Source organism: Quercus robur, chromosome 11 (genome assembly GCF_932294415.1).
Source record: "Quercus robur chromosome 11, dhQueRobu3.1, whole genome shotgun sequence".
Taxonomy (NCBI): Eukaryota; Viridiplantae; Streptophyta; class Magnoliopsida; order Fagales; family Fagaceae; genus Quercus; species Quercus robur.
Window position 1 is genome coordinate 18,712,789 of NC_065544.1, and position 12,692 is coordinate 18,725,480.

The 12,692-nt window shown below is 35.7% G+C and overlaps 1 protein-coding gene across 1 annotated transcript; it reads left to right on the top strand.

Moving 5' to 3' along the window:
- Positions 1-6,133: 6,133 nt before the first annotated feature.
- LOC126706639 (polygalacturonase non-catalytic subunit AroGP3-like) lies at positions 6,134-8,450 on the top strand. The gene is made up of 3 exons (XM_050406175.1): positions 6,134-6,292; positions 6,779-7,819; positions 8,242-8,450. The coding sequence occupies exons 1-2, from the start codon at positions 6,227-6,229 to the stop codon at positions 7,799-7,801; spliced, it is 1,089 nt and encodes a 362-aa protein (XP_050262132.1). The 5' UTR covers positions 6,134-6,226; the 3' UTR covers positions 7,802-7,819; positions 8,242-8,450.
- The last annotated feature ends 4,242 nt before the right edge of the window (positions 8,451-12,692 follow it).

Here is a 12,692-nt window from a genome sequence, read left to right on the forward strand (position 1 = left end):
TTCAAGCTTTATGACAAACAAATAGTGTGCGGAAAATGAACATAAGCTATGAACAAAATTAGTAAACAATCTAAGCCAATTAAAAACACATCCATAGCAGAAAATAAAAGGCAAAGATTAAGGGAAGGAAGATGCAAATACAGGGACAACACACGATGTGTTATCGAAGAGGAAACCGAAGCCCTAGGCGTAAAACCTCTCCACCATCCTCCAAGCGATAAGTAATCCACTAGAAAATGTAGTTGGGATACATGAACAGCAATAGACCCTTCAAGCCTAATCTACCCAGTGTACCTAAGCCCACCAAACTTCTTACTCCAATGAGGTTGCGCTGAATCTATTTCTTTTCTAGCTTCCCGGATTCCGCTACTTGACCATAGCATCAACCAATATAGATTTGTTCCTTCCTAACTGCTTCCTAGAACACCAAACAGCCCTCTCACAGTAATGGATATGGTGAGAATAGGTTTTGGTAAACAGACCTCTCAAGGGTTTAACAATGGAGAGGAAGAGTGTTGAGGAATTTCAAGAGTCTCTTATGTGAAGATTATGGATGAATCAATCTTGTACAACACTAGGGTTTTCCTCTCAAAATTCTCTCTGGAAGCTCTCTTTCTTTCATGGGTAAAAGGGGTATTTATACTGGGGTAAGAATGGAATGTGGAGAGTCAGGTTTTTCAAAACAGGGCTGGCTCGCAGCTTGGCCTTGCGGCTTGACTGAGTTGCGAGATCCAGCCGCGAGATAACAGAACAACCAGTTGTCCTATTTTGTCCTGTAGTGCTCCAACTAGCATGATGCTTCAACTTCTAGCATGCCTGGCACGTGTGCATCTTTTGACGGCTTGAAGCCGCGAGTCACCCACAAGATCCAGTCGCAAGTCTCTGTTTTCTTGTACACTCTTGAGCATTTCATCACATTATCTCACTCACTACCTTTACAACAATCCCACCTAAATACACGGTTACTAGTTGCTGAATTACAAGCAAATTTGGCATGAAATAAAGCCAACAAGATGGTTGATTAAATTCAACCTTACAGTCCTTTTCATTACACAAATTTACTCCTTTTCATTACACAAATTTACTAGATTGTGAATTGTGATGTTCATGTGTGAGTGGTATCACTTAGGTAGTGAAGTCTCACATTGGATATTAATAATAAGAATGAATGGTTAATAACTTAATGTAACATAACTGATACCAAACTCACATGCTTAAACTTTCCTCTAGTTCGATTCAAGTTCTTGTTCTTTATAAACAAGTTTCCTCTAGTTTAATTCAAGTTGTTAGTTGTTTTCTTATAGACTGTTTAGGCATCGAATTATTCCACTGGCTTTGATACTTGTCATAAGGCATCACACAACCTTTAATCACATCAAACAAGAGACAATTAATATAATTCTAATAAGCTTATCCTTCTGTTGCCATACCCTCTCGACCAGTCAGTGGTTTAGTTGTACATAAACTGGATCATAGATGAGTGGAATGTATTACACAACTAGTTACTGAGAAGTGAGAACTACCACCTTCTTTGTCTTTGTATAAGTGGGGCTCTGGCTCCATGCATTATCATGCTATCATAACCAGTGAAAGAAACACTAGCGTGGTTGATAATAAAAAGACAAGCACAACAAACATAGAAATAAAGAGAACAAGATGTATAATGTAGGCAAAATATAGATAAAAGAAAAAAAGATGATCAAATGTGAAAGTTTAAAAACGTGTACAAAACACCTTTGAACGTTTAGACCCCCAAATTACAACTTAACCAATTCAAGCAATATGTCAAACATCTAGTGTGCGGAAACTTAACATATGCTATAATATGAAATTGGTTAAAAACTATCTAAGCCAAAACAAAATATAATCCACAGCAGATAATAAAAAGGCAAAGATAGAGAGGAAGGAAGATGCAAACACAAAGACAACACACGATGTGTTATCGAAGAGGAAACCGAAGCCCTCGGCGTAAAACCTCTCCTCCGCCCTCCAAGCGGTAAACAATCCACTAGAAAATACAGTTGGGATACAAGGACAGCAATAGACCCTCCAAGCCTAATCTACCCAGTGCACCTAAGCCCTCCAAGCTTCTTGCTCCAACGAGGTTGCGCCGAACCTTTTTCTTTTCTAGCTTCCTGGATTCCGCTACTAGACCGTAGCATCAACCAATGAAAATTGGTTCCTTCCTAACTGCTTCCCAGAAATCCAAACAGCTGTCTCACAGTGATGATAATGGTGAGAACCAGGTTTGGTATAATGCCTCTCAAGGATTTGACAATGGAGAGGAAGAGAGTAGAGGAATTTGAAGAGACTCTAATGTATAGATTGTGGGTGAATCAATCTGGTTTTTCTTTAGGGTTTCTCTCTCAAAATTCTTTCTGGAAGCTCTCTTACAATCGTGGGTAAAATGGGTATTTATACTGGAGTGGGAGAGGAATGTGAAACGTCAGGTTTTTACAAAACAGGGGTGGCTCGCGGCTTGACTAAGTCGCGAGATCCAGTCGCGAGTTAACCGTATGGCCAGTTGTCCTGTTTTGTCCTGTAGTGCTCCAGCTAGCATGACTGTTCATCTTCCAGCATGCTTGGCACGTGTGCTGCGTCTGGCGGCTTGCAGCCGCGAGTCACCCGCGAGTCCCAGCCGCGAGTCTCTGTTTTCTTGCACACTCTTGAGCAATCTTCACTCTATCTCACTCACTACCCTTACATCAAACCCACCTAAATACAGGGTTACTAAATACTGAATTACAAGCAAATTTGGCACGGAATAAAGCCAATTAGATGGTTGAATAAATTCAACCTTACAAAATGGTAGTACGATATACAAACGTCATATATACTATACTATGACCCACCATTTTTTGTAATTTGATGGATTGATGGTGGTCTAGAATATTTCCAACCCGCCAAAAGTGGATTTGGTTAAAAAAAAAATTCCCTCAATCCGTTCATTCCGCCTTTATATATATATATATATATATATTCAAAGATTAAGGTGTTATTGAGTAAATTTTTATTTGATTTATAAAATTGCTACTATATTTAATAAGAAATTTAAAAGTAGTGGGTCTCAGGCTGGAGCCGAAAATTTTGCCTGGGGAACGTACCCCCTATTTTTATAGGTTATCTTTTAAAATGTTTAATCATTATAAATATTATTTTAAAAAATTTTATTAAAAAAAAAGGGGTGAGGGGGCCCTCACCCTTGGCTGTAGTTCCGCCCTTGTATGGGGTCATTTTCCTTAGCCCGTAGTTTTGCCAACTTAATTGCTAGGATTCCCTAAGGCTAAGATGATGGATCCCCTCTCGGCCGTAGCTTTGCCACTTGCTAAGATGATGATCCCCCTGCCCTGTAATTGACTAACATGATGGATGTTCGAGTGTGACACCAACTATCTTGATTCTTGAGTGTTAGTATCGAAGAACCTGTAGAGGAGAGGCTTGGCAATGTTTGTGTGGTTCATGAGAAATGGTAAGAAAATGAGGGTTTTGTCAGGGAAAAGTGTTTTTTTTTTTTTTTTTTTAAACGGAGGAAATGTGTGAAATGGTAATGGCCAATTATTTGGTGCCACATGCCTTACTTTCATGTCTGATATATATATATATTTTTTTAAATGTAAACAGGTTCTGAATACTTATAGGATAAATTACACTTTACTATCTTAAACTACTCTAAACTACATTTTACACCTTAAACTATTTAAATGCACATTTTGCACTCTAAACTATGACCCTTATTACATTTTGCACCATGTGTTAATTTTATTGTTATGTTGGACAGAAATTTATAGCACATGAATTGCATGTGAGTTCTGCTTAAGTAACACAATATTAAAAGACCAAAAACCTCTTTTTCCAATCAATTAAGAACAAAACTCTCTCTCTCTCTCTCTCTCTCTCTCTCTCTCTCTCTCTCTCTCTCTCTCTCTCTCTCTCTCTCTCTCTCTCTCTCTCTCTCTCTCTCTCTCTCTCTCTCTCTCTCGTAGCAGTTCCTCTCTCCAAATCAAAATCTGTGTAACCGTAAATCCCCAAAGCTAAATCATCAACAGCTAAACCATCGCTTCTCCACCACCACTATGATTGCACCCACCATTGCAACAAAATTCCCAAGTATCAAAACTTGTTCAAAGTTCTAATTAAACAAATGTAGTACAGTACCATTGTGGAGCTTTTTTTTTCTTACTTTTTTTGAATAAGTAGCAGCAAAGCGATGCCCATTTTCTATCTAAACCCTTTTAATTATTTCTAGAAAAAAAAGAAAAAAAGAAAAAAAGAAGGTAATTTCTATGTTGTAATATAGCAAGTAAATGAAAGTGATTTTATTTGATGGACACCACAGATTACATAGTTTACTTAAAACAAATTCTTGAAGAGAAGTGAACAACAATAATATAATATCTCTAGATATTATAATATAATGACTTATTATTTGATAATTCAACCAATACAATGGGGTCGGAGAATTCAAATTGTTGATATCCTTATTGGAAGTACTTAAGATAAAGTTCACAAAAGTTGACAAAAGAACATAGAGTGAAACGTTTTTAAAAGTTTAGTGAAAAAATAAACCCTTTAAAGTTTAAGACAAAAAGTGAACTTCAAGCAAAGTTTAGGACACACACACACACACACATATATATATATATAGATAGATAGATATATTAGAATAATGTTTTATAAAATTGTGAGATTTCAAAAACTTAATTATGTGACATAACCAAAAGTCAAAAATTTATATATCATTTAATTTATGTAAAAGATCAATATCATTCTTTCACTAAAGTGTAAGTAAATTAGGGTAGTTTTCAAAACTTGTACTTTTTTTTGAAGGACAACACATTAATGATGTTCAATTAAAAAAGTTTGATTTGCTAAATTAGACTAGCAATATAAGTGAAAGGAGAAAAGGAAGGCAACAAATCATTTTTCTCCTAATTTGGTTGGATAGAAGTGATGGACAGGCAAAGAAAATGGAAGGATTTTCTTTCCCTCAGATCTACCATTCCCTTTCCTTCCATTTTGGATTAAAATTGAGAGAGTGTGAAACAAAACATTTTAATTTTAATTAAAAATTGATCCACAGCATAAATCATTTTCTTGCATTTTTCCCTACTAACCAAACAACATAAGGGATGAAAATTTTCCTTTCTCTTCCATTCCCTCTCCTTTTCCACTTTTTCTTTTCATTGTTCTTAGTTCTCACCCTCATTTTGTGGAATATTGTGTAGATAAAATCCTACTTGTTTTTTTTTTTTTTTTTTTGGTTATGAATAAGAATATATTAAAGAAATACAAGGGAGGGCCCTAAACCATATCCAACTTCTGGATCTAGAAGAGAGGAGATGGAGATTGGTCAATCTCAATTACAAAGGGCAGTCCATTGGTTCACATTGTGAGACAAAAAACATATGTTCCGAGAAATGAAAATGAAATCCCAACAAAAGAGCGAGGACAAAGCATCCTTAAATTCGGTGAAGAAGGAAGTCTGGGAGGAGTGTAGATTCAACAAGGCTTCAATCACACCTTTAGAATCCCCTTCAAAAAATAAAATATTGGAGCTTATAGAACGCTACTAATTGTTTAATGGCTTGGAAAGCAGATTAGGCTTCTCCTAGCTAGTGTCAGATCACCAGGAGAGAAGCAGTTAGAATGGGCAGATACCACGTCTCCAAACTCAATACGGGATACTGCTGCTATGAAGGAAGAGTGGGTTCTGATTGCAACATCAAAATTAATCTTAGTCTAGCCATTTTTTTGAGTGATTTGCAATTAAGGACCAAGCGGCAACATGACGGACATATATCTATCATCTTGTTTATCGTAGATAAGATCCTACGTGCTAATCTTTGTTACTTTGCGATGTTCTGCATGAGTTGTAAGTTCATCATTAGGGGCTTTGAGGAGCTACATTTTTCATTTATAAATCTTTACAGTAAAATTTCTAATATTAAGAATTTTGTAAAAAAAAAAAAAAAAAACATGTGGACAATCTTTCTGCACATATCATTAGTCCTTTAACGGATCAAATTTGGTGTGCCGGGGTGAGAAATCCCGGGTCATTATCATATTATCATTCATGTTGTGCAGTGCATGAGTTGTATGGTTTCTCTCTCTCTCTCTCTCAAATATCTTTTCTTTTTATTTCTCTCTCTCTCTCTCTCTCTTTTCATACTTCTATAAATTTCCGCCTACAATAACCTTAAAACCCACCAACGTTCTAAGAAAAAAAATGATGCACACAAAACTCAGCCCCATGACTTCTCTCCTCCTTTTTATCTTTCTCTCATCTCTTACTGTAAGCACTCTTAAAAGTCTAAGTACTCTCACTCGCTGATACGTACATGAATTTGAGCTAATAGATCATGTGGAAGTAGTATAATGTTTCCCGTTAATTGTGTTGAGTCAATGTGTTATAGATGTTTGTTATTTTAAAGTCTGTGTTTACTAGAGTCCTTGGTAGTAGGAGTCCAATAGTTAACTTGCTTTACTTGTGTCCTAGCGTTTAGGACAATATTATATGAAAAATGAGTCCCATATTTAGAACTTATTGTGTCTTACCAGGTATTTTAAATTGTTTGGGAGTTTTTGGTTCCTTATTTTTCAATTGTTAAGTCGTAGCACCCAAAATTGTATTTATTTTTTCTCTCCAAATATTGTAACAGAGTTTTGGGTTCTCAAAACGCTTAACTAAACCGATTATACATATCACCCTCATTTTGTTTCCAGTTTCCACCTTGTATTTATTATACATTCATACACTTTTCCTTTTGTGTTGACACAGGTTGGGTCCACTGGTGAAAACCCATTCACCCCGAAAACCTATCTGATCCGATATTGGAACAAAGAGATCCAAAACAACCATGCCAAGCCAATCTTTCTCCTATCCAAGGCATCTCCATTGAGCGCAACTGAGTCAGCCAGTTTCTCCAAACTTGCCGCCCAGAACGCTCTCTCCTCTCAGCTCTCGGCCTTCTGTGCCTCTGCGAACCTCCTCTGCTTCCCCGATTCATTACCATCAACGTTTGTCAACGCTGTCCAAAAAATGACTGGCTTTGGGGGCTATGGCCCCCAAACAAACTATGGCGGCTCTGCCAACACCAAGGGTGGCTCCGGCCAAAAAGACGGTGTCTTTCTCCCGAAAGAGCCAGGCATATTCTTTCGGGAGTCTATGTTAAAGAAAGGGAAGGTGATGCCAATGCCGGACATTAACGATAAATTGCCCGAAAGGTCATTTCTGCCTCGATCAATTTCTTCAAAACAACCATTTTCCACGTTGAAAGTCTCTGAGCTGAAGAACTTTTTTCATGCGGGTGATAATTCGACTATGGAGACTATCATAGTTAAGTCCTTGAGTGAGTGCAAGGGTGCTCCAAACCCTGGCGAGACCAAGCGGTGCGTGTCTTCGGCTGAGGACATGATCGACTTTGCAGTTTCAGTGTTGGGTAGAAACATTGACATTCTAACGACGAAGAATGTAAATAGGTCAAAGCAAAATATAATGATTGGATCAATCGAAAGGATCAACGGTGGGAAAGTCAGGGACTCAGTCACTTGTCATCAATCCTTGTTTCCTTACCTTCTTTATTACTGTCATTCAGTTTCAAAGGTTCGGGTCTACCAAGTGGATATACTTGATCCGAATTTTAAGGCTAAGATCAATAACGGTGTTGCCATCTGTCACATGAACACGTCGGATTGGAGCCCAACTCATGAAGCCTTCTTGGCTCTAGGGTCAGCTCCGGGTCGGATTGAGGTTTGCCACTGGATTTTCCAGAATGACCTAACGTGGACAGTTGTTGACTAACCATTACAGGCCAAGGTGGTAAGAAATCTTAAGTTGTGTAATAGTTTATGGTACTGGCTAGATTTTTTCATATGAATCTTTTATAAGCAATTTTAGCTTAGTTTTGATAGGAAAGAAAAAAAAAAAGTAAGTTACTAGTTTACTTTAAATTTGGAGGATGCTGCTTATTAGTGGTAGTTTAGTACTACATAATTCGAGTTTTGATCAATGATTTCATTGAACGGCAAATGAAAAACACCTTCTTCTTTCTTTTTTTTTTAAATTTATTCTATGATTATTAATGGTATGTTTGAATGAGTCTATTTCATTCGGTTATTTTGTTTAAAGTACAAATCGGTGTAAAAATAAAAAGTGACGCTTTGAAAAATTACTACAAAAACATGTTGTGATATTAATGTTTTTTCATTTATGGGATTAATGTATTATTTTCTTGATTGTAGGAACATCCTCGCTAGAGCTTTGCAGGTCTCAATTCAACACGTATATCATGAAGCCAATAAATGTGTTGATAGTTTATATATATGTCTTTTGAACTTGCCCTTCATCTAATATTTTGTGTATTTATAGGAAGCCTAAGGATTAGTTATTCCTAAACAAGTTTAATTATGTATTAAGCTTGTAATATATGGACTTTCTCTTCGAATTTTAATTTATGTGGATATATGGGAAGTCTAAGGATTAGTTACTCCTAGACTAGTTTAATTATGTATTACAAGTTTAATTATGTATTAAGCTTGTAATGTAATATATGGACTATGGGAAATCTAAGGACTAGTTTCTTTCCTTTTTTTGGGGGGGAGGGGGGGGGGGGGGGGGTTGTGGTTCAGGACTGGTTACTCCTATACTAGTTTACTTCTTCTTCTTCTTCTTCTTCTTCTTCTTCTTTTAGTTTAATTATGTATTAAGCTTGTAATATATGATGGGTTTCAGTTAACTCAATTGGTAAAATCTTTTGTCATTGAATAAGAGATCTGAAGTTTAAACCCTATCTACACCAATCAGTCAATGTCTTCGCCTAATGATTAAAAGCAATAATCATGGAACCCATATCATAAGTTGAAATTACATTGTGCATGTGTCTATATATATAGAACTTAAAATATATATATTATTATTAAAAGACTTTCATCATTTCATCCACAGAAACAATCTTGGTAGTATCAAACATTATTGAAGACAAGTCACTCTCTTAAGAAGTATTGTTAAAATTATTTTGGAAGTATCATGAAATTATTTCTGACAGTTATTATGTGGCACTGTTCATTTTTTCACTATGCAATATTGTTCATTGTACTCTTCACTTTTTATTGTTCATGTCACTATTCATGTATGGGGCATTCGGTTTGTTATGATGTGCCCTTTATGTGATACATATTACGATAATGTGACATTAAGATTTTTTGTTTATTTTTATTTTTCTAACATTACTATATTTTAAAATTACAAAATATATCGTATCATCTTAATCTCATTATCTTCCTAAACAATTTAATGTTGTATTTTTATATTGAGATTACATTAACGTAAAATTACAATAACATAATATAATGGCGTAATGTAACATCACAACGAATCAAATGCCCCTCCGTAGTATTTGTAAGCCTTTATAAGGCATATGAATCAGTCGTATTAGGCAAGCCTTAAACACAACCTACTTCAAGCGCCCCCCCCCCCCCCCCCCCCCCCCCAAAAAAAAAAAAAAAATCCTTTCATAATAAGCCTTCCCTTGTAAGCTATCAATCCATCCAATATCAATCCTTGTATAAGTAAAAATTATCATTATTATATTTTCAAGTATTTGAATAAGTATTAGTGTTTGAAGTACTATTCAAAGTTTTCAAGAACCAAGTGAGTTTTTAAGTTTTGAAAAATATATTTATTTCCTAAGTTTTATATTGTACTTCATTTTGTTCTTGCAACATATTTATTCATACATATTCATCCATAATTCTCTCTTCAACCTTTCTTCGTACTCCCCTTGGGTTCCCGCAATTGATATATTTGTAAATGATTAGTAATTCTATGAAAGAGTGCCTTTAATTAAGTTGCCCCTACATTGGTGAGCACGAGTCCATTGGTTAGCCCATTGTTTGAGATTGATAGTTTAAGGTGGTCCTGTCAGTGGTCCCATAAGATAACCTCATTGAGTCATCTAGACTACATGGAAATTTATAGTGTTTAACCGTGGATTCCCGATTACATTTCCAAAAATCAATCTTCCAAACAGACCAAACATCATTGGCAACATTAAACTCAAACAAAGGAAATACGTAATATTACATCGAAAAGTTTTGAAAATTTTATATATTACCATCTCAAGACATCTAAAGATGCAATCAAAACGTGGTTATTATTCCATCAATGAAAAAGAATAATCAAACTCAAAATTTAGAGCATGCCAAATCAATGTCTGATACAACTGAAATTTGAATAAACTAGACAAAAAAGCAGAGGCAGAAAAAATGACAATAGCAATGCTAATAGTTTGAGAGAGAAAGAGTGTATATATATTGTCTTAGCCATTGTTCATGACCCAAGTCAGTATACACTAATCAAAAATTAAAATTGATGTTATTGAAGGAGACAAATCAATTTGGGTAAAAATGTTTCTATTTCAACATAAAAGCAAATCAACACTTACAACACCACGCCATTTGGATCACCTACTATTTACTCACCCCCCCCCCCCCCCCCTCTTTCCCTCCCAAAAAAAAAAAAACACAAAAATCAACATTTGAATTAGAACGTACCAATGGAAACCCTAGCCCTAATTACAAAATGAAAAGAATTTAGAACCCAACACCCTAGCAACATCACTAAATCATTTAATTCAAGAGGTGGTTAGTTCAAGTAGAATTAAAGGCTTTTGAATGAGTTGTCATATGTTATACTTTAGGTTTGTTTTAGAAAAATCCTTACCCTTAAATGGAAACTAGGGAATGTTCATGCTCGATCAGGGTTGAGTTTAGTGTACAATGCAACTAGATATTTTAGACACATGTAACCAAGGTTTTGAATTACGGTTCGGATACCGTACCAGATTGACAATTGGAACGGAATATTCCAGTACCGGTGTATTTTAGTGCACCATTTCGAGATTACGCCCTAGATATACATACACACACATGTACATAATTTATATATTTATTTATAATTTCATATTTCATTAGATCTAATTAACCAAAACAAAATATAAAATATGACATGAGAATATAATGAGTTAAATGATGAATTTTGGACTTCAATTTTTAAAAAAATAAACACAATTCGAAATATCTCGGAATAGGTCAGAATTTAGAGATTAGAATAACCGGAATTCATCCGAAATAACCCGGAGTTTAGACTGAAACACAATAAGGGGGTAAGTGCACCAGATTAAGCACCGAAATGGAATTGAATTTAAGACATTGCATGTAAACCCTCCTAGGTCTAGCACAACGGGATATTTTCGATACACATAAGTCATTTTATCATCGTGACAAGTTCAGTACAACTAGACACTCTATAATGGCACTGGCGAATAAAAATATTACATATCCAATCAACAGGAAAATTATTAGGTACTCCCAGAGTACCATAAATGTGTACTCCCTCCTCTCACATGAATGGTGGGTCCTACCATGAATTTAATTAGTGGGACCCACCATTCACGTGAAAGGAAGAAGTATACATTTATGGTACTCCGGGAGTACACAATAATTTCCTCCATCAACAAATAAAAAAGTACAAAAAGTCAAAGGCATTATCTATCTCTCTCAAAACGAGCTCCATAGACTTGAGATCAGATGTTCATGCCTCTATCCCCTTTGCACTCTCACTCTCACTCTCACTAAGTTTCAAGCAAAAATGGAGCTAATAGCTTAATGCGCTTCACGCTTACTATCATTTACCCCTAAACTTCTCAATAATCCTCTCGAAACTTCTCGACGATTGGTTTTAAGTACTACTACTACTCTCCGAAACCAAAAGAGAATCAGTCCTCCTCCTTTGAAGATCGCGAATGCGGAGACAACGTGGTGGTGATGTTGTTGATGGTGGAGCTGAGGTTGGCATTGCTATGGCGGTGAAAGAGAAGCTGAAATCGGAGCGGTTCGAGGTGTATAGAGGTTCTCCGACGCCATTTGGTGCCATCACTCGCGATGGTAGTGTCAATTTCACTATTGTCTCCGCCAATGCTGTCTCCACCACTCTCTGCTTGATCTCTCTCTCCGATTTACATGACGTGAGTGAGTTTGCTTTCTTTTCTTTTTTTTTTTTCTCTTTTTGGTGATCAATGTATTTTTACTTTGTAAATGTTGTTTAGGACTTTGAATTTGAGTATATTATTCTGTGATACAATTTCTATTCATTCAGTAACTCTAGGGGCAATGCTACATGTACAATTAATGTTTTTTCACAACAAATATTACAACTTTGTTAAAGTTGTTATTGATTCTCGGTTGGGTCCATCACTAACACCACTTTATTGTCTACCATTTACAGCTAAGCTTCACACTTGGCACTCAGTAGTAGTAAATTTTTTTGTAAAATAGTGAATGCCAAATGACAAAAGTAAAGTCAGTGATGGAACCAATTGAAAACTTTGCCAACTTTACTGTTGTGAAAAATTAATTTTGGTGGTCAATATATTCTACATCGCAAATGGGGTCTTGGGGGAGTATTTTATTTTGTAATACTAATGCTGTTTCTAAGTAACTAATGATGAAGGGTATTGTTAGTTCAAATGGTGATGGGTGCTTAATCTTATATAAGCTCTAGTGCACTTCACGGATTCGTAATAAACTAATCAGAGAAGTCTCTTTCATTCTTTTATGTGTTGTTCTGTTCAATCATAAGTCAACTATATGTTATTTCCTTAATTGACATGTCATTTATTACTACCTCTATTAAT